Source organism: Anabrus simplex, chromosome 8 (assembly GCF_040414725.1).
Source record: "Anabrus simplex isolate iqAnaSimp1 chromosome 8, ASM4041472v1, whole genome shotgun sequence".
NCBI lineage: Eukaryota > Metazoa > Arthropoda > Insecta > Orthoptera > Tettigoniidae > Anabrus > Anabrus simplex.
This window is the reverse complement of record NC_090272.1, coordinates 184,102,393-184,125,748: the sequence shown is the minus strand read 5'-3', so window position 1 is coordinate 184,125,748 and position 23,356 is coordinate 184,102,393. Positions and strand designations below refer to the sequence as shown.

Here is a 23,356-nt window from a genome sequence, read left to right as displayed (position 1 = left end):
ATTTCACAGCAGTCCATTTCACACCTTGTTTATATGTCTAATTTCAGTCTTTGAATAATAACCTTTTAAATAATTCTTCATTCATTTATCCAGAATTGCTTTTAGCAACTTCGAAGTTAATATCTCAATACCACTGTCTTTCTAGACGTAATTTATTTATCCATTTCCGTATATACATTTCCATTGATATTTGAATTTAGCGCGATTTGTTCAGGTCAAGTCACTAGGAGCGCCACCGTCGAATTGTCTCCCATTTTAGCAAGGCGATATCCGTAAGTGTCGTGTATTGTCTCTACTGTATTTGTTCGAACCAAGGATCATGGTGATATTGCCGCGTGTGAATCTCTGGACTTCACAATACCATCACTTCATTATATCATTGACAAAAAAGTTAATTATGTTTAACTCAATTAAGCTGGCCCGTTTTCTGCGGCGAATGACAGTAAATTGCCGCGCTCGGTTTGTGCGTCACCGCTCTCTCATTCACAAACGTAATGTATGCTGTTATTCCAGGATGATGACCTACCCCGTCGTCTGACATAATTTTTATTGCTGTATGACGTTCGGGATATTCTCCTGCAAATTGTTTTGTATACCGTTGCTGAGAATAGTCATCTTGAATTGATGTAGGTGTTATTTATGAGAAAATAACCGTGGTGGAGTGTTAAGAGGTATCGGTTAAATGGAATAATTGGCGTGAGAGTCTCATGCCTCTAACCTTGATCGCCGGACCCAGACCTCAGTCGGTTTAAAACTCCCACTCTGGGCACCCTGCACTCTACGCTAGGTTGTGACGGCCTCGAGAAAGTATTGTAATATAGCTTAGTTTTAACTCTACAAGTGTGGTTATTCTAGTCAAAGATGTTTCGAGCCTCTCTTAGTATCTTCATTTTCTACCTGTGTAAGTATCACGTCTGTTGTTTCTCGGTTAAATTAGAGTTAATTCATGAAGCGTTTGACAACAACCTGACATGAAGTCGGCGCTTTGTAAAGCGTGGCCTAATGTGTCTTAATGTCATGTTTACATCGAGCAGCTTGTTACGCAAGGCTCCAATTGCTAGACAGATAAATAAGACAGATTCCTTTAGAGCAATAATTATTTAGGTAACTGATACCACTCGGTCTTTTGTCTACAGCGATATACCTTTAAAAATGGCTAACCTTAAATAATAAAATAAAAATAAAAGGGAAAAAATAATAAGGGACGTTGAAGTGCATTTTATGCACTGCCTGGATTGGGATGGGAAATATTATATTATATTATATTGCATGTCATCCAATTGATCTTACAGGGAACTTCACTAATCATATTTACTGTAACAAAGGAGAAAATAGAAATACACAACACACCCAGGAAATAAAGAGAAATATGCAATCAAGTAGAGAAACAGAAATAAATATAATACACCCTACTAGTTTATTTTAAAGAGATAAGTATTCTTCAGTAGAATAGAAACACTGGATACAAACACATTTGGATAACTCTTTTGTAAGTTTTGAAAGTGGTTTTATAGCCTACACTTGATGTAGGTACTCTGACAAGTTGTTAAAGAAATGAACTCTGCACATAATTCCTACCAAAACTTGGTTCTGTGTGGTTTTATGTAGTATTTCTAGTATTATATATGTGGACATCTGAGTTTATTACATTCTGTCTAATATAAGTTATGTACAAGTGATTGGAAAATGATGTGAACTGTATATTTCTGTTTTTTAATTTCTTCTGGCAGACTGGTACCGGTAGGCCTAAACAGTTTTCAGTTTTTGCTCAAAATATAATTTAATGCTTAGATCAAAGTTAAATTCGGCTTTACACTGTATTTTATTATTTTCTACCAGATTAAAAAAGTTGACACCATCAATCTGAATTTTGCTGTCGGTATAATTTATGAAGTTCTACTTCTTTCAAAATCCTCTTGTTTGAAATAGGATGAACATATTGTGCAGATCAAAGGATTCCACGATTCATCTCCTTGGCCACCGGCTCTCCACAGTTTACGAATATTTTCGTGTTTCAAGAATGTATAAAATTAAATGTATTTCCTTGCTGCTTCAAGGAGTCACATGTTTGCCAGAAATTTATTATTTATTGCCCTGTGTGCTTCTGTCAAATTTGTGCGTGTCTGAAGCTGTACCTTGACGATACTCACTTCTAAACTTTTTCTGTCAATGTTCTCTCTAGGATCTTTCTAATGGGCACACTGCCCAGAAGTTTTCACTAACCGCCCAGCTATCATAATCTAGATATCTGCTAGTTACATAATATTTCAGGTTGCTTTACGTCGCACCGACACAGATAGGTCTTATTACAACGATGGGATAGGAAAGTGTTAGGAGTGGGAAGAAAGTGGCCGTGGCTTTAAGGTACAGCCCCAGCATTTACCTGGTGTGAAAATGGGAAACCACAGAAAACCATCTTCATTGCTGAACTCCGAGGTAACTCGCGCAATTCTGCCGACAATAATGAAGATTTTTCTTTTAAATTAACAGTTTTAGTGCTTACATTTTAATTTGGAACACATAATGACTGAAATATGTGTAGCCTTCGCGGCTCAGGTGGCAGTGTGCCGGTCTCTCGCCACTGGGTTCCATGGTTCAAATCCTGGTCACTCCATGTGGGATTTGTGCTGGACAAAGTGGAGGCGGGACAGGTTATTCTCCGGGTACTCCGGACGATAGGAATTGTGCCGACTGCCGAAGCCTGTCGCACTCCTCTGGGGCGATGATTAATGGCTGACAGATGAAATGAAATGAAATGATAGTGGAGAGTGTTGCTGGAATGAAACATGATAGGGAAAACCGGCAGTGTCGTGCGCGAGCGGTGTCTGGATTAGCGTGGAATCACTTGCGAGCATTTGATTCCACGGTACTAACAAACCCGTCTGGCTCTCCACAGCAAGCGAGTAATTATGAACAAGCAGTAGAACACTAGAAGTTCAAGCTACTCTGTTATGTCTTCTTCATGATAACATTAAAATGGTTCCTTTTTGCAGTTAATGTTTACCTGTAATGGCCTGAGGGGAATAAGTTGGAATTATATCATATTCATTTTCTACGTAGTATTCCTCGCCCAGCTACTCATTCCTACCCCCCCAGCTAACAAAAATTTGTGGGGAGAACACTGACCATTCTTCACTGTAACGATTCTGAATTTCAAAGTTACACTGTTTCTACCAACCCATATTCCTCATAGAGTCCATTCATATCATTGTGTTATAGATTGCTAAGTCTGGCTCCATAGCTAAATGGTTAGCATGCTGGCCTTCGGTCACAGGAGTCCCGGGTTCGATTCCCGGCAGGGTCGGGAATTTTAACCATCATTGGTTAATTTCGCTGCCACTGGGGCTGAGTGTATATGTCGTCTTCATCTTCATTTCATCCTCATCACGACGCGCAGGTCGCCTACGGGAGTCAAATCAAAAGACCTGCACCTGGCGAGCCGAACATGTCCTCGGACACTCCCGGCACTAAAAGCCAAACGCCATTTCATTTATAGATTGCAAGACTCAATTGTATCAGACAATTCTTCGAATGGTACAATATTTGCAAGAGTTAATTTTGATTCTTTATAATGAAAAGTATATTTAGAGAAGTCATATCACCGGACGTGTTGGCTATGCAGTTTGGGGTCAAGTAGTTGCGAGCTTGCATTCGGGAGTTAGTGGGTTGAAATCCCACTGTTGGTAGCCCTGTGGTTTCCCACTTTCACAAATGGTGGGGTTGTACCTTAATTAAGGCCACAGTGACTTCTTTCCATTCCTAGTCCTGTCGTATCCCATTGTTGCCAATAGTCCTATCTGTGTTGGTGTGACGTAGAGCAAATAGCAAAACGACAGAGGTCATATCTGTCTGGCATGTACTTTTGAGATATTTCATAGAAAAGAACAAAATCTTTCTTGCACTTCTGAACCAAATCTGGAGTTAGTTCTGCTAATCTGTAGTTAACTGGAAATCCAAAAGTCTTGTCATATAATCTTCTCTGAAGTTGATCTCTGTGTCCAGTCATAGCGAAGACAGAAACAACACTGAATGATTTACTTTCTAGTGATTCATTGCAGTAAGTCCGGCTCCATGGCTAAATGGTTAGCGTGCTGGCCTTTGGTCAGAGGGGTCCTGAGTTCGATTCCTGGTAGGGTTGGGAATTTTAACCACCACTGGTTAATTTCTCTGGCATGGGGGCTGGGTGTATGTGTCGTCTTCATCATCATTTCATCCTCATCATGATGCGCAGGTCGCCTGCGGGTGTCAGATCGATAGACCTGCACCTAGCGAGCCGAACATGTCCTCGGACATTCCTGGCACTAAAAGCCATACACCATTTCATTTTATTTTCATTGCAGTCACAGACACTTTCAATGTATTGCTGTGGAGGAGAAAGTAAATTTCACATAGGCCTATTTCAGTAGTAGTACTTTCCCCAGCATCAAAATAATCCCATATGACTCTTGGGCACTAATTTTCTCCTACAGTGTGAAAGTAACTGGAATGAGCTCACCAGTATTCCAGAATTCTGTCTGTTGATAGTAGAAAAGACAACTGTCTTGTTGCAACATGTCATGAAAGATTGTATTCTTCGTAATTCACAAAACTCTCTAAGTTGTTCTGTCCAGCTGACTGAGATGCTGAAGTGGCTATAAACAATCAGCACCATATTCTAAACATCACCATAGGGAAGCTTTGCAGCATATCTTGTAGTATTATGCAGAACATGTGCTAATCAGTTTGCTGCAATCAAACCTTCATGACCAGCTTTACGTTTTTGATACGTACTGTGGTGCTTTCCAGAACTGAAACTCGCATTTCTTCTGTATATGTAGAAATTTTCTTGAAGTGTACTGCAAATGACTGCATATTCATTTTAGTTTGTTTCTTCTTCTTCTTCTTTTATGACCGTATAGGATCACTTTAGTCAGTCCATCGTTCAGGTCTCTTTGAAGGGATTGTTCAGGCTTTGCGGTCCTCCCAGTACTTCTTCAGACGCTCCAATCTTCGTGCCCTTTCCTCGGTTGAAAATATGCATGTTGTTGGTTTGTTTCATGAAAGGGTAAAGCAGAGGTTTGTATTCTTGAGTTTTGTATTCATTTTTATCTTATTTGTGATGTCTTCTGTTGTAAGGCCTATTTCCTTCAGATCCTCTCGTATTTTTCTGATCCATTTACATCCTGTTGTGGTATTTTTTGAGACGAGATTGTGTAGTATTAGTTGTTTCAGAAGTCTTGAATCCTGCATCCTCATGATATGTCCAAAGAATCCATCTCCTCTTGCGCATAGTATCTGTAATGAGTTCTAGTTCTTTGTACACGACTTTTTAGGTATTATCCGCCACTGTCCATTTTTCTGGTATTTTTTGTTGATGCAGGTTCTTCCAATCCTCCTTTCAAATTTCTGAAGACTGTCAGTCTTTGATTGTTTATTCAGGTGAAAAAGTGTTTCTGCTGCATAGCTTCCAGTTTTACAACTGTGTTGTAGTGTTTTATTTTTGCATTTATTGATAAACATTTTATTTTGTAGATATCCCATGTTAATTTTTGTGCTTTAGCTAATCTATTTGTTCTTGTTTGGATTGAGATAATTTTAATTTAGGTTGTTTGTTTACAATAGAACAGGGACTTTCTTTTATCTGTTCAGGGAATTGTCACTCGCCCAGTCACCTGCGCTGCAAGCCTGTCTCCTGCCAAGCATTTTGCCGTGATGCGCTTCTGGGTGCCACAAATTCCTCTCCTTTGCAGTCTGCTGAGAGCTTTATCAGTGTAAGATTCAGTTTAGTCAAGTGTTCATGTGTTTAATGCTCAGTGTGTTGTTCCACTGCCATTTTCATTACATTAGCGTGTGTATATACATACATGATACCTTCATAAAGTACAGAAAATCTTGTGCGAAAGCACACTATAACTCGGTGCCGGGCGAGCGCTGGCCAACTTACGGCAAAATGCTTGGCGGGAGACAAGCTCACAGAGCAAGCGACCGGGTGAGTGGCATTCCCCTGAATAGGTAAAACAATGTCCCTGTACCTGCTGTTACTTCACGCTCACTATAAAAATCCAACAGAACATGTTGCATGCCCTGTTCTATCTTAAAGCTCTTAAAACCAGAGGAAAACACATAATGGCCCTTTTGTTTGATACATTGGTTGCTATGGAAAAATGTAGATCATTTTTCATGATGTAGTTTATATGCATTTCAATTGAATATGGTACTAACAAATTTTTACACAGTGCTCATGTTTTGGTTTTACCACAAGTCATACTTCTTGCAGTACTGGGTGAGTTGGCCGTGCAGTTCTGTGAGCTTGCATCTGGGAGATAGTTGGTTCGATCTCACTGTGGGCAGCCCTGAATGTGGTTTTCCGTGGTTTCCCATTTTCACATCAGGCAAATGCTGGGGCTGTGCCTTAATTATGGGCCATGGCATCTTCCATCCCATTCCGAGGCCATTTCTATCCCATCATCACCATAAGACCTATCTGTGTCAGTGCAACGTAAAGTAAATTGGAAAAAAAAAACTTCTTGCAGTGACAGAGTCACTATAATCTTCCTTGACTACTTTGATGCCACAATCCACACTTTTGTGTGAATGATGATATTGTACACTATGGTACAATTTATGAAGCTCAGTTGCAGATATTTTGTCATCTTCAGGGGAACTGCCTGTTTGAAAAAATGCAGCGATGGAGGAAGTGCCTATACAATGAGCTTTTGCCTTGTGCTTGTCAGTAGTGAGATAGCTTTCAGTTGCTGACTTTCCTCTGTAGCTAATATGTATGCCTGCTCAACACATGTTGCAGAAAGCAAAATGCTCACTCTTACTGCTTTTTTACAATAAATCGAGGTTCTTCGGTCCTTTCCACTCTAAATGAAGTTTTTTGTCTTTTGACATCTTCAGATCTCTTTCTCTTCTAGCCTTCTTATCAGTTCACAACCACAATCTGCTGTTTAAGACAATACGTGACTGACATATAGCCAACAGAGACACTGTTGTGGGTGTCTCGGAGATAAATTACTAGTGCTTGGAAGCAAGGAGAAAATACTTCGATACTTCCTCTATGGATCGATCCATCTCTCTGTCTAGGTCTCCTGTCTTACATTTAGGCTCTGTATTCAATAGCAATGTAACCAATAAAGAAATACCCAAACTTGTGAAATATACCGAGCTCGATAGCTGCAGTCACTTAAGTGTGGCCAGTATCCAGTATTCGGGAGATAGTAGGTTCGAACCCCACTGTCGGCAGCCCTGAAGATGGTTTTCCGTGGTTTCCCATTTTCATACCAGGCAAATGCTGGGGCTGTACCTTAATTAAGGCCACAGCCGCTTCCTTCCCACTCCTAGTCCTTCCCTGTCCCATCGTCGCCATAAGACCTATCTGTGTAGGTGCGACGTAAAGCAATTAGCAAAAAAAAAAAAACTTGTGAAAAATGTGATTACATCAAGAATCAAAGTAAACAGCTGACATCTACGTGAAAAAGTGGGCTGTCAGCTCTAAAAACTGACACATCTGGGCAGCCTTGTCACATATATCAAACCCTTCTGTCACCACTGTAACACTTTTTATATTTCTGCAGGGTATTTAATGCCTTAGCTTTTGTATGAAATTACGCTTTCACTAAATGTACGCTAGATCAGGTGCTTTTAATAAATAGTCTTATAAATCACCCATAGGCCTACATGAAGAAGGTATTATCCATTATTAAATAATCAAAATATAGTTGCACTTGGTGGGTAAGGTGGCACTGGAATGTGTTTATTGCAGTTGTTAGAGAACAGCGGGGCAAGCAGTGGACTCGTCAGTGGACCAAGTACAATCCTAACATGAGTCTCGCATTACCGACAGGACAAGATGAATTCTAGAGAAGAATTTGTTAGTGCTTCAAATAAAGAAACAACAGTGCAAATTCAGAATGGAATGTGTGCTGGTCGTTCAGGGGCTAGTAACGTTAGAGCAAAAGGAAACACTATCACCAAGGACTGACTAACTGAGCAGTGATAGATTTAATGCACGACTGTACCTGGTGACAGACTGAAATGACAGAGCATGGGATGTAAACAATCTGTAGTTCTTGGCATGGCTGGGTGCAATCATTAGGGATTGGGTATTGAGAAAGCATTGTTTGGAGAAAGCCTTGTTGTTTTTTTTTTTTTTTTTTTTTTTTGTTTGTTTTTTCCTATAAAACCGTTTGAACCATAGCATTAAGAATGGATTTCCCAGTTTGGGATGACCTGAAACCCTGTAGGAAGTTATCATTAATTGTAATCCAGAAACGTGTTTTTATACATGCATTCTTTTCCTCATGACTATTTATCCATTACTAAATTAAACGTTACAATTAAAATTACTAACTATTTCAATCTGTTTTCTAAATTGTAGTTTTTTCTTTAGAGTTCAATTTATTTTGTCCTAGACATTAACAGGTATTAAATAGACATAATATTGTATAGGCTTTTGGGCTTGTGCCGTGTCAAGAAAATAAGGTTAAATTCTTAACATTTCGCAGAAAACTGTGCTCTGCGTCCTCAGAAGAATTCTCAACTGTCCACGAGAAAGGCTTCTTAAACAATGACACTTTTGAATTTGGGACGTTATAATAGAAGTAGAAGTGGAAATGTTATATTCATTCACCACCAGATGGCCCCCAGGATGTGGCACAACGCTAGCTTTCTAAGCAGAAGCTGACCGAACTATCACAATCTGACTAAGCGGTTCACATAACGTGTTTGCGTAACATATGACAGGTGTAAGACATAGACATAAGCCTGGAATGAAACATCTGGCGACGAGGAACGCATAAATTTGGAAAAAACACAGAGACGAAATAACAATAATGAAGGGGCAGGGGAGGGAACTACCTACGTAAATTCTTAATGGCTGGCAACCAGGTATTACTTAATTGACAGCGAGTGTCCCTGTTGAAATAAGATAAGATATCGGCTATATTGTCAGAGCCAGTCTACAGACTGAGCTCACGTGACCCCACCACTCGCGTGTCCAACACCACCGCAAAGCTCTTAAGGCAATCGTCAATTCCAAAAGAGGAGGCTAAACATCTGTCCCCGGGGGATGCAGTGCCACCTAGATTATATGGACTGCCTAAGATCCATAAGAAAGATGTTCCCCTCAGACCTATTGTTACTGCGATAGGTTCTATGTATGTTCTGGCTAAATACCTAAGCAAATTACTTCAGCCACACACAGGACGTACTGAATCATACGTCAGGGACTCACGGTATTTCGTCAAAAAGCTGTCAACCCTAACCCTTCAACCTAATGCACTTTGAGTGAGTTTCGATGTGGAGTCCTTGTTTACTAAAGTGCCGATTGACTCGGTCATGTCTCTCATAGGGTTGAACGTCGGAAAGAGCATCCAGTCATAAAACAGGGTCAATCCACATGTACAGCACAGTTCACACCTGCAACCCCACAGGTGTGGGGAAAAGCAGTGAAAGAAGAAGATTGTGGAAGATGTCTCCTTATTGTCTTTTGTTTAGAGTTAAAACTGGATGTTTAGCTAGTTCCTCTTAATAACTACTGCTAACGGTGCATTGTATATTTATAATTTCAAATGCTTCATATCATCTCTTAAGAATAACGTTTGTGAACATTGAAAAGTTTGTCAGTCGGACAGCCTCTGATTGAAAGGGGAGTAGAATGAAGTTTTAATGCAAAGAACTGTTTCTCTTGCCCTCTTTAGCTGTGTACATTAGTCTTTTGGATGATTACCTCATTAATGATTGTGTATTTCTGCACAGGTTTGTAATAGTAGTTATAAATCAGGGATGGCAAACCTTTATCGGCTAGCATGCCAATTAAGGTCTTGTCCATTACTTTTTACTGTCAAGTGTGCCATTTATTATTTTCCTTTAAAATCATCAAGAAACCCCTCATTTGACTTCATTTAGGTACCAGTATTAACGTACCCCAAATCCACTCGACTGAATGTTTCATCATTATATTTTGCAAACATCACTAAAAGTTCTTTCTTTCTTTCTTTCTTTCTTTCTTTCTTTCTTAATCCGTTTACCCTCTAGAGTTGGTTTTCCCCTCGGACTCAGCGAGAGATCATACCTCATGTGCCTCCACGCAGTGTCATGGAGCGTGAGACTTTGGGGAGGAAGACCAGTACCATGCCCAGGCGGCCTCACGTGCTATGCTGAACAGGGTCCTTATGTGGGGGAATGGGAAGTTTGGAAGGGATAGGCAAGGAAGAGGGAAGGAAGCGGCAGTGTCCTTAAGTTAGGTACCATCCCCGCATTTGCCTCGACGAGAAGTGGGAAACCATAGAAAACCACTTTGAGGATGGCTGAGGTGGGAATCAAACCCCCCTCTACTCAGTTGGCGTCTGGAGATTGAATGGACCCCGTTCCAACCCTCGTACCACTACTAGATTTCATGGCAGAGCCGGGGATCAAACCCGGGCCTCTCAGAGGGTGTCGGCTAATCACACTCATCACTACGCCACAGAAGCTCTGACCTATTTATTACATCTTAAAAACATTCAAATATGTTAGTATGTTTCCTAACATGCCACAGGAGTTGTTTCTGCATATTACCTAGTGGCACGCGTTCGCCATCCCTGTTATCAATGGTAGAGAGGGCTGAGTCATGTCAAGAAAGGATCATGTAATAACCAGCAGAACACGGTACTAGGGCCCAGAGTGTGCTTGCAGATGGGCTGATTGTCTATATTTTTTATACAGGGTGTATCCGTGATGATGTTACAAACTTTCAGGGATGATGAAGGATGGCAAATGGATCAATTTGAGATAAGGAACCCCATTCCAGAAACGATTGAGTCAAAAGTTAAACAAAACTCTACTCATTTAAGTCCGTTTATCTGCACAAGTTTCACAAGCTGCTCCATTTACAACAAATGTTCTAAATGATGTCCCCCTGCGTCAATGCGGGCTTGGCTTTGTTGCATAAAGTTCTGTCGTACCTGTTCAAATATCCCCAGTGTTGTTTGAACAGTTTTGCAAGCAGCAGGAATTCTTGGCAAGAGCTTCTTTAGTCTCGACAGGTGTCTTGTACACAATACGTTTCACATGGGCCTGCAAGAAGAAATCAAGTGTGATGAGATCAGGTGAATGAGCAGGCCACAAAACAGGACCTCCTCTTACTAACCACTTTGCAGGAAGTGTCTGATCCAGGTGTTCACGAACCCTCAGTCCAAGGTGAGGTGGGGCTCCATCATGTTGAAACCACATCCGTTGACGAAGGGCAAGTGGGATGCATTTAGGCAGGGAGGAAAAAGAAACGAGCCTACTGCATATTAATTGACTATGCCTGCTCACGTGTTGACTGAAAGTTTGTGCTGATGGCTCTTCACAAGTGTAGCGTAAGGATTCTCTTCGGCCCAAACATGACTATTGTGACTATTTAACATTCTCTCTCTGGTAAAACAGTCTTCATCTGTGAAAAGCACATACGCAGGAAAGTGAGGATTGACTGCAAGATGCTGCAAGACCCATTGGCTGAACACGACTTGGTGCGAAGTAACAAGACTCAAAGCCTTCACTTTCTGTGGGTGGTAGCTGCATTTCAAGTAATACTCGCCACACAGTCATATGCGAAACATTCATTTCACGTGCAACTGCTTGAGTGCTGATTGCAGGCATCTCATCCATGCGAACAAGCACTGCTTCTTCTAAGTCGGGAGTTCGTCGTTCTCCTCGGTCATTGCACTATGATACCAATTGCCCTGTTTCACTTAATCATTGAAACAGTCATGGAAACATGATGTGAGCCAGTTGTCTCCTATATGGATACTTGGTCCTATACAACCATTCGGCTTCTCTGCTGATTCCATTTGCTTGCCCACACATGAACACCTTATGTGCAAGTTCCGTAACTGGGTACAACTCCATTTGGATAGTGCTGATCAACATACCACTTCAACCCATAAACACAGACTGAAGCTTACAGTACAGACATCACACACCGATCACGTCAGTACACAGTATGCAATCTGCATTGGAATCGTTATTATCTTAGCCTATTCTGCTCATCAGGATTGTCTCCCTTATTGTACTCTTAGCACATGTAGTGTACAGTACAGTCAGAGGTATCAGACCGATTTTTGCTTTAACTTTTGGCTGCCGGCTGCAGTGGTGTAGTGGATACGGCGTTGGTCTCCTAATCCCAAGTTAACGGGTTCAAACCCGACTGAGGTCGTTGGCTTTTAAGGATGTTTAAAGGAGACAACCCCATGTGTTGTTTTCTGGCACATTAAAAAACTACTGCAGGTTGTAATTCTGATACCCTGGCATCTGTTTAGAACGGACGGACGTTAAACAACTTGGATTATTAATCACTTCTGACTCTAACTTTTCCGGACTCCGGTTCCTTATCTCAAATTGATCCATTTGCCATCCTCCATCATCCCTGAAAGTTTGTAACATCATTACAGATGCACCCTGTATAGCATAAAAAATTTTATGACATAATATAATAGGAAAACCAAGTTAAGTGTTTGCCTGATTGGAGATAAAATGGCCTAAGAATTATATTCAATAAATGAAATTGATTATAACTCAGAAATTTTGAGAAATGTCTTGCTGATAAATAGGGCCCAGATATTTATGCAGTAATAGGTTAGAATGCAAACTTACTTGTCTTCGGACACTCCCGGCACTAAAAGCCATACGCCATTTCATTTCGTGCAAACTTACTGAAGCGAGTAATAAGTAGAGTCTACCCACACGACAGTAATGCTATGAGGTTTGCATAAACAGTAGGGGTTCAGCCCATTAGAGACCCTTGAATTTGTTACTCCTACTACATTACGTTATAGCAGGCTAGTCGACATTTCCTACTAAGTAATTTTGTTACTAAATAATTTTGTTAGTAGGAAATGTCGACTAGCCCCCTCTAACGTAATTTAGTGGGAGTAACATAAATTTTAGGGGTTCTAATGGGCTGAACCCCTTATGTTTATCCAAACCTCGTAGCATTACTGCCATGCAGGTAGACTCTACTTATTACTGACTTCAGTAAGTTTGCATTCTAACCTATTACTGCATAAACATCCGGGCCCTACTGATAATATCCAAATTGGTCAGAATCCTTGTGAAGAGGAGAAAGTAAACCTGTCTTACTCCTTGTTTTAGTGTTTTCAGATTGTATTGAAGCTATTGGATGGGCAGGTGGAGGGGGCGGAGGAAGATCGCTGAACGGAGGAACAAAAGGAAGACTGAGCCGAGGATACTATGGAGATAGAGCATATGAACATACTCAGTCAGAACCAACCACTGAGAAGAAGAGCAGTAAACCTAGTGAGTATTATTGCCCAGGAAGAGAATTTATTAGAAAAAGTAAAGTTTTTAGCATATTTTCTCACAATGAACTATCTGACTTTATGGCAAACGGTAATAGACGCAAAACATCAAGTATCCCTGGAGTTACTTCGCCACACTGACACAGATAGGTCTTATGGCGACAAAGGGATAGGAAAGGGCTAGGAGTTGGAAGGAAGCGGCCTGGTGTGAAAATGGGAAACCATGGAAAACCATCTTCAGGGCTGCCGACAGTGGGAGTCAATCCCACTATGTCCTGGTTGCAAGCTCATAGCCGCGCACCCCTAACCGCACGGCCAACTTGCCCGGTATGGACTCTCTTATGGAGGGTAAGAGAAGTAGAGGGAGACCAAGACGATGATGGTTAGATTCAGTTTCTAACGATTTAAAGATAAGAGGTATAGAATTAAATGAGGCCACAGCACTGGTTGCAAATAGAGTATTCTGGTGACATATAGTAAATTCACAGAGGCTTGCAGACTGAACACTGCAAGGTATGATGGCCTATAGTAATGATGTATGTGTGTATGTATGTAATGTATCCCAGTCAGCAGTTCGGTGAGCAGTGGAAGAGAGCTTCGTAATCATAATTGAACGTCAATGCTCCCTCGGTTTCCTGCAAAGTGTGTTCACTCTCTCGCTTCAGTGTGACGTATGCTTGTTACGTAAGCTGCTCGCATTTACATCACTCCAGCCTGGCCACACTAGCCTCAGCGGGCATCCAGCTGAGCACCTCTGCTCTACTATGATCAGAACATTCATAAATACAAGATGTGTCCCAAGTCCCTCAAATGGAAAGCTATCATTGAACATGAGATGAAGCTGTTTCTTCGAATGTTCAAGTAAGGAAAGATAGGCTTCGTGATTACTGGAGTACAGATGCATTAAATGAGATTCCAGTTTTTGGTAAGCTGATTAGTAGGAATTGGTTTGAGAAGATATGATATTTTCTACATCTTAGTGATAACACTAACGAAGATAATTAAAGGGATGAAATGTACAACATTCAACCAGTTTTGTATTACTTCACTGAGAAATTCCAGGAAATGTACAGGTCCACATAAGAGCTGGCACTAACTGAAGCCATGATGCCATATGGAGGTAGATTATATTTTAGAACATATAAAATTACTGGGCGAGTTGACCGTGCGGTTAGGAGCGCACAGCTGTGAGCTTGCATCCGGGAGATAGTGGGTTCGAACCCCACTGTCGGCAGCCCTGAAGATGGTTTTCCGTGGTTTCCCATATTCACACCAGGCAAATGCTGGGGCTGTTCCTTAATTAAGGCCACGGCCGCTTCCTTCGCATAACTAAACCTCTCCTATCCCATCGTCGCCATAAGACCTATCTGTGTCGGTGCGACGTAAAACAAATAGCAAAAGAAAAAAGAAAAAAAGAACATATAATCCAGGTAAATTGGGTTAGGTATGATATTCGTGTATGTGTAGTGTGGGAGGCATTGTCAGGGTATATATGCAACAATGAGATATAGATAATCTCTTGAAGACAGAAAGTTGGAGGAAACAACTTTTTCCCTTATTGGCCCGTATCTTGACCTCTGGCATCTTGTCTATTAAGACAGTTATTATAACAGCATTGCAACAGCAGAACACGTACTGGAAAGGAAGACAGGGGTTTGTGGCACCATAAGTGCTAACAGGGGGCTGCTAAAAAGTTTCATTGAGGCCTCAAAGAAGCAAAAGTCATAAGAGAGTATTTTTACTTGCATGAATGATGTTTTATTACAGGCAAGGAAAGATAAAAGAGAGAAGTGCACGTGATAAGCACATTTCAACAAGTCACATTGCATTCTTTTTTCTTTTCTTTTTTCTTTTTAAATATCTGAACCCATCTCTTTTCAGTTTTGACTCGCTTATAAATAGGGCCCGGATGGTGATGCCGTAAAAAAGTTTTTAAAATGCCCTTAAAATGTCTAAAAATGACTAATAAATGATTTAAAAATTCGAAAAATGCACTATAAAGTGGAGAAAATGATCTTATAATAATAAACTCAATAATATTTAAAAAATGACATCTTAAGCTCAAACTGAAAAGTCAATCAAAATAGGTTTTTAGCACTAAACAAAAGGTTTATGTTCACTTTAGTCTGAGTTGCACTGCACTATGAATGTCATTCTGATGTTGTCAAATGTAAATGATCTGCGGTTATCAGCCAACAAGTTTTTATATCTCGAAAAGCTGCATTCAACATCAGCTGATGATTGGAGCGTATTTGAAGTGAGGAAGGTCTTTTGCTGCTAAATCCTCCTCAATCCCATCCATGCGGTAGTTTTCACCAGAAAGAATGTCTGAGATTTTGTATAATGTTTTATACCTGGTATTTTTGTCCAGCACTTTTTTTTAAGTTTTGATGCAATACCCGCAACAATTTCGCCACAATTGTTGCTAAGACTAGTTTCCACCCGGTTGATTAAGGAAATGGAATCAACCATTTCTTCGCCCGTTTTCTCCAACGATGTGATTGTTGCTGTCAATAAGGCGAAAATTGATTTTATGAATGCCAAACTAACTTCAATGTTTGGTTCAGATAGCATGTCCTGGGCAACTTTTATTGCTGCAGCTTCTTCACTGTCAAAACTCTGCACTATTTCCTTCACTAAATTGAAGTTTTCGCAATAATACATACACACGTTTAACCACGTGCCCTAGCGTGTTATGATAGGTTGTGGAGGTTATGCAATGTCTGGAGCTTCAGCTCTGAAACGTGCGCGTCGTGAGGGTGCTTTTAAGAAAACTTAACTTTCGCTATAAGCCTCTCTACACTGGGGTAAAGAGCCCTTACTTCTTCACAGACTCTGTGCAGTCCATGGGTAAGTCATGTAACATGGACCATTTTAAAATAGAGCTGCTCGTATCATATACGGTGCAGCATCAGTTAAAAATAAAAGTACATCATGTTTGATGCCCCCAGGCCACAGGAGAAACATAGCACTAACAAACAGTTTTGATATGGTAGAATAGTTGGTCTTTTCTAACACTTCAGTAGTCAATAAAAATATTTCACCTGGTGTATGCACTTCTAAAGTTCCGATCACAACGTTGGCTATATAATGCCCCATAGCATCTGAAGTTTTGTGGATTGACACCCATATCTTCTTCCCGCGAGTTTCAGATCTTATTTTGTTTAATGTGTCTTTGTAACGCTGCGGCAAATAATTCTTACGTAAAGTTGATTGGTCTGGTATTTCTTGATTCGTATGTTTTTCCAAAAATCCACATAATTTCGGACTGTTGGGTTTATACAGCGGAGTGTATACAAATACATCACACAATTCTTTACTGAACTGTGAGGACTTGCCGTAAGTCGAAGCAACTGAAGGCAGTAAGTGCTGAGTTGCAGGTAATTTGAAACACGCTGAAGAGCACAAATGTGTTTATCGTGACCGATATGTTGCGTCGCAGTAAATCTTCTTTCAGCAGCCACTTCAGTTCCACACAGTTTGCAAAACAATATGCTTCCATCGGTAGAAAACACAGTGTCACCAAATTCAGATACTAGTTGTTTTAAATGCACTGACACACTCTGTTTTATTTTAGGCATTTTGAAAGCGGCAATGAAGTAATATCTCTCGTCGTGACCTATGCTGAACTGAGACAAGAATATCCACCCCTTCCCCTTTCTACCCTGCCACAGCTGACCTTGGTAAACAGAGCAGGTAACATTCCATTCCGCTAATAACTGGTTTGCAACGAAAACAAGAGTATCTATATACCTACCCCCATAACCTTCTGCAGCCAAGATACATATTTTACTACTAATAGCAATACTGAAATATTTTATTTCAATATTTTAAATTATCTTGTATCAGCTACTAGCTTGTTCTTAACTCTGAGAGACGTAACTCCCGTATATAAAGCTGTGACATGACTAAATCGGAAGAAAATGATCTTAAAAGGCAGATTTCTCTAAAATATGACCCAAAAAATCTACCAAACTTTAAAAAATGCTCTTAAAATGGAAAAATAGCAAAAAATACAAAAATAATCAAAATAAAAAATGACATATTTGAAGACGGGGTAGCCGGGCCGGAGTTTATATGTGCTTCAGCATTGTTTTAGACAGCTCAGTAAGAAGATGACATGTCATCAACATCTGGGCCCTACTTATAAACATTGCGTTCTTTCGAGACTAAGAGAGGCAAGCGAGTGAAGAAACCTAAATGTATACTGGAGTAAAACAAGTTCATGAAGGGAGTTGACAGAGCTTCTTATTACCTAATCCTCCATAAGACCATAAAGTGGAGTAGGAAAGTGGTTCTATGGCTCATCAATTGTGCACTTTTCAATGCATTTAGGGGATACAACACACAGAAACCTCAGAAGAAAATGAAATATAATAACTTTTTCATGAACACAGCAAGAATTTGGGCCTCTGTCGATGCTGAAGAACCACAGGATGAAGTACAACCAACGACCTCCCAGGCACCAATTGACAGGTCACCCAAGCTTGATCCTCTATTATGACTGAGCAAGAGATGAAGAAGTGCACCCTAGAAAGTATTGTGGGGTCTGGAAAAAAGAAGTTCCCAACAAAACCATGCAAAGTATGTAACGCTCATAAAAAGCTCTGGGAAACAGTGCTGCATCTGCTATTTCTGTAAGGCGCCACTGCACAAACGTCATGCTTCGAAAGATCAAGCACTACTAGGTGCATTAATGAGTACTCATACTAACTTTTAAGATAAATTCTTGACTAGTTCAACATTTATGTACATTTTTATAATCTAGTGCACTCTAGCATTCTCAGTAGAAAAACATCTGGGCCACAGCAGATGTAACAAGTCCAGGCATCTGGTCAACAGTTTGTTAAGCCAAATACAAACACCCAGTTCCCAAACCATAGGAATTAATTTTATGCAGTTAAAATACTTGGCCTGGCCGGTAATTAAACCCGGAACACTCTATTTCTTTTCCTCCCTCTTCCCACACTGACCTGTCATTGTGTTCAACTCTCGATACTGCATTCCTAAGTTGTGTTCAGCTTTTAAAGTATGAAGTGCATCTATCCCTCCACCACCATGTTACATGTCTCTGATTTAAAAGATCAACTGGCTGGACTGTAGTGTGATTGTACTTTCTTAGACTCTGAATATTTATATAGAAATCTGTTTTCTGATTCCAGATGTTAAACAGAACTCAAGAGGTCATGGGTTGTCAGCTTGGGGAATTGTGGGGATAGTTCTAGCCGTGATTCTTGGTAGCATGCTCGTCTACTACACGTTCATCTTCTATCCAATATTGTGTAAGAAGGAGAGAAAGTATAATACCATTGAGTTGGATGCTGTTTGATATGATACGTATGTTGTATTCTATGAATATTTTTTATTTTGTTTGATGATTGAATGAAGACCTCATGATATTCTTACATTTACAAGTATTACATGTATTAATTCTTTTGTCACTGAAGAATGTTTGTGGTTTGTTTGATACTTACGTGGAAAGGTGAAATCTTGCCTTCTCTGCGACGTGGAGTGATCCGTGTGTATATTGATACAATATACTACTAGTAGAGTCCTCAGCTCGAAGACTGGTTGGATTCTCAACAGATGCACCATCAGCTATCATAGTTAGCTTTAGGTGTCACTAAAGTGGTGTACTAAGGAAATGAGGAGTCCGGTAGTTTCCTGTATATTTAAAAGATTGGACATGGTTGCTGATGCATGCTTTTATGGTTTGAATCCCAGTCAGTGCTGGTGGTTTGGATTCCATACAATGGAAATATAATTTTAGAATATTATATTTCCATTCACAAAGTAGTGACTTGGTAGCATATTGTTGGACATACCAGGATCACCTCTGCTTGTGGACCAGTACTTAATTTGTTTATAGATGCTAGGAGTTTTGCCATTCGTTATATTTCCTGGTGGAATATTGTATTTCAGTTTTATTTCTGTAGTAATGTTCTTTTTTCTCGTACTCTTCTTTTACATCTTGTATGAATGTATCTGTGACCCTCTTGTATAGTTCCTGCAACATCGTTCAGAACATAATGAGCTGCTGGATATTTAAATAACTACATTGCAGCAAGGTATTCTTTCTTTAATATATATATATTTTTTTTTTCAGATTGAGACTGGATTTGTTTTTCCAAAATTTGAAGGCTATACTTATTAGGAAATGTTTGTAATGTTGTAGCAGCATTGTGTCTGCAGCCCAGCAGTGAACCAACATATTTAATGGTTTATCCCAGATCCAGATGGCAGGAAGCAGTGAGGGATGTCATAATTTTCTTGAAAGTTGTCAATTTTATTTGTTATGGAACAAAATACGACATAGTACCCTCCTAAACGACGAGAAGATTGTGAACCCTCCTGCACTTAAAGTCTAGATCTAAAAAGAAATGTGATGTAGGTGTTGTTTGAATTCACCTTCAAAAATAACACAGTGTAATTTTATTGTGGAAAGACTTTACACACGTTCTTCTTACTTGCCATTTTACAGCAAGACTCTGCGACTGGTGTCCGTTTTTTAATTTCTTGTTTTGTGTTGTTCTAATGAACTTTATTCTTTCCTCAGGAAGTAACTCCTTTTTTTGTATCAAATTTCATGTATTCCGTAACACCGTGTATACATGAATAATCCCCGCACCCTAATTCCACGAAGGGAAATTCTGAAAAAAGGTTTTTCTTCTTGTTTTTGTACAGCTTTGTTAAATATTTACATTGAAATCTGTAATTACTACAGTATAATAAATGAAAAAATTATGAAACAGCTTGCCGAATCGTAATCTTCAAAATATACGGACATCTAGTTTGCATTACCAGTTCACAAGAGTAAATGTGAATTTCTCTGGTGCAAACCGATCTCAAATCTGTGGAAATTCACAACTTTTACTTCATTATTGGCTGGGCGACATTGTTCAGTGCTAGTTTTTCTTGAAGTTCAAAAACACACAAGCCATCAACAGCTAGTTTTAAAACCTGTTGCTGTTGCTATAATAATAATAATAATAATAATAATAATAATAATAATAATAATAATAATAATAATAATAATCATAGTGCCTCGGCTACCATGTGCAGTCATTTTAATTTGATGCCATCCAGATGTCTGCTCATCAATTTCAATGTTCCGTTTTACTGTAGGCCTACTACATGGCAGGGTAAACCGAATATCTCTCGGGCATCTATGGCTGAGTTTTAATGAATTTTGCCGGGTAAGCAGCTAATGTGTCACCAGAGATCATTTTCATGCTAACATCGTACAACTTGGAGTGGACTTTTTTCCACCCTTCAAAAATCCAACTACCTCTGCCGAGTTTGAACCCTCTCTCTATCTTGGGATCCAGAGACCGACACTGTACCACTGATCCACAGAGACAGCCTGCTATCATTTTCAATTGACAACTTTGCTTCCTCCCCCTACGAAATACTCAGCTGTTACCATTTGTGCATTCAAGACAAACTTTAATCCTCCTATCATGTACTTCAACTTTTGTCCATATTGTAATTTCTTCCGACAGAGTGATTACCAATTTCTGTCTCTTCAATAATCTGGAGCTTTTCTTTAGCCATGAACAACTTATAATGAGAGTTCACAGCAACCATCCTGGACACATGCTCTACTACTTAAACTGACGCCACACAAATGACGCAATATGAACGCAGCCCTTTTCACTTGTGGTGGGAGCAGAGTTGCCAACAGAGTGGACAGAAAAGTACCAACTTCCAGATTTCTGTCTGTTAGGAGCACTGTACCAATCTTGACACAAATAATACGTGCACCACAACTTCCACCACTGAATATGTGAGGATTATTCGCGTGTATACGGTACTTTTAATGATCATTTAAAGTATAGAATTACTTTTATTGGAATCAGATATTTTTACACAGATGTTTTCCACTTGAGTCAACAAAATTAACAATCAATATATGTATAGGAAACAGATGGAGAGCATCTACTTACAATGTAAACGCGTGTGGTTATAGTACACATAAAGGAATGATATGGGTCCAAAATTTTTGGCTGCAGCCTTCATTAGTGGAGGGTAGAATAAGAATTGTAGCAGTCATTGTTGATACTGTTGTGAGGTAAAGGGAGGGTAGATATAGGCAAGACAAAGAGTGGTTATTTAGTGTTAAGGCTGAGTGCTTACCTAGACCTGAGCACAGGTTGATGTCTAACTTGAGGACAAGAAAATGGGAAGAAGGGGGTAAATGTTTAAGGACTTCAACTGTGAAACAATCGTCAAATGTGGTTAATGGAGCTGGGGGTGAATGGGGACAGGAAGATCCATGTTATGGGTTTCCAGGTACCGCGGTGGCCACATATTCATTTGGCTAGAATATTGGTGCAAAGCTGGGCAGAGTTTGCATTGAAGTTGGTAGATGATGTTGGGTGAAGTGCAGTCATGACAACCTTGTTTGGAGTAAAGACTCATTGATGATGCTGCTGTTGATTGTTGTGCTGGGTATATGTACTGTTCGCACACTTTATCTTGATGCATTTGTGTACGGGGTGAGGAGTAAGGAGGGAGCTGTCCCGGTATCGATAGTGCTGCCTGGTGCTGCCAACTGAATGAAAATGAAATCTGAATTGAATCGAGAATATGATCGATCGATATGAAATTTCTAAACCGTTGTCATCTTAAGCCAACAACTATGTCACATACACATTATATAACATTATAAAACATATCTCTCGATGCGAATCTTGTTCCTAGCATGAATTCTATACTTTGACTTTGATGTGTAAACAACAACAGTACCAGTACGTAAAGTTTACGCCAGATGTCGCACAACGATGCTTAAGCGATTCATAGTTTGTGTTTCAAAGGTTGCCAGTATGAATCTCGAAGATCGCCGAGGTCGACCGATTCAGCACTAGGATGTAAATGCACCAAGATAAAGTGTGCGGATAGTAGATTGCAGGTCTTGCAGGGTTGTGTTCAAAGGGGAACGCTCGAGAAGAGGTGAGCATTCGTACGATTCACAGCAAGTGAGAGTATCATTTAGATTTAGTGGGCACCTGAATGTGTGCTTTTTGAAAGCGAATATGTAGCTACCACAATACCTGTAGTTCCCATTCACACCCAGTACCACTTTTGATGATTGTTTCATAGTTTAAAGTTCTTAAATATTTGCCCCCATCTTCCCACCCTTTTGCCCTTAGAGATTCCAAAGTGTCACATCAACTGGCCTTGACATTAGATAATTGCTCCTTTTATCGATTCTTTTGCTTTACTTGCCCCCACCCTCCCTTTACAAAAGCTGTGACAAACCCTACAACCAAAAATTTTGGACCCATGTCTTTTTCTTATGTGTACTCTCTCTTACACAGTAAGTCCATCTGTTTCATTTATTTATTTATTTATTTACTTATTTCACTCCTGTTAGCTTCCATACCTCTTAAATTAACAGTCAAGGTACCCTTGCCATTATTTAAATTAATAATCAAGTTAGTATTAACAATTCTCCTTTTGATAATGTGACAATGAGCATTTTGAGTTTTGGGCTGAAATCTGGATGCTTATGTGAAAATTCTACCCCAGGCCATCAGGGATTCGAGCCACATTGCCTGGGTGGATCCTGGGGTAGAATTTTCACATAAGCATCCAGATTCCAGCCCAAAACTCAAAATGAGTCATAATGGCTCCAGTGGGCACAGAAATAATAGTTCATACAATCCTTAACCATATAAAACAAAGATGTTGCAGGATATCAGGGCCTTATTTCCCTGAAATTTACTATCCAACTCTCATTAACAAGACTGAGAAACTCTTGTATGTGCGAGATGTGTGAATGTACTTACAGAGCCTGGTTTCAGGTGCTGATTATTCTGTAATATTTACAGTATCTACTCAGTGTATCCAAAAACTAGTTGTATTCAGCAGAGTAATTTGAATTTGTTTTTGATTACTGAGGGTATTGAAGAAGATGTCACTTGTTATTTACTTTGTTTGGAAAGCTTTGTTCTCATTTGAAGCAAATGAGATCAGACCAAGAACTATTCCAGGTCAAGCTACAGAGTGGAGTTGCCACTGTTTCCCTAACCCATTCCCTTACAGAGCTTGAGTAACAGTATAAGAAAAGTCTAGAACATGATTTAACA

At 39.8% G+C, this 23,356-nt stretch overlaps 1 protein-coding gene across 1 annotated transcript; it reads left to right on the top strand.

The window, feature by feature from the left end:
• The first annotated feature begins 651 nt into the window (after positions 1–651).
• LOC136879267 (uncharacterized) lies at positions 652–18,627 on the top strand. The gene is made up of 3 exons (XM_067153089.2): positions 652–901; positions 13,099–13,263; positions 18,428–18,627. The coding sequence occupies exons 1-3, from the start codon at positions 862–864 to the stop codon at positions 18,592–18,594; spliced, it is 372 nt and encodes a 123-aa protein (XP_067009190.2). The 5' UTR covers positions 652–861; the 3' UTR covers positions 18,595–18,627.
• Positions 18,628–23,356: the final 4,729 nt, after the last annotated feature.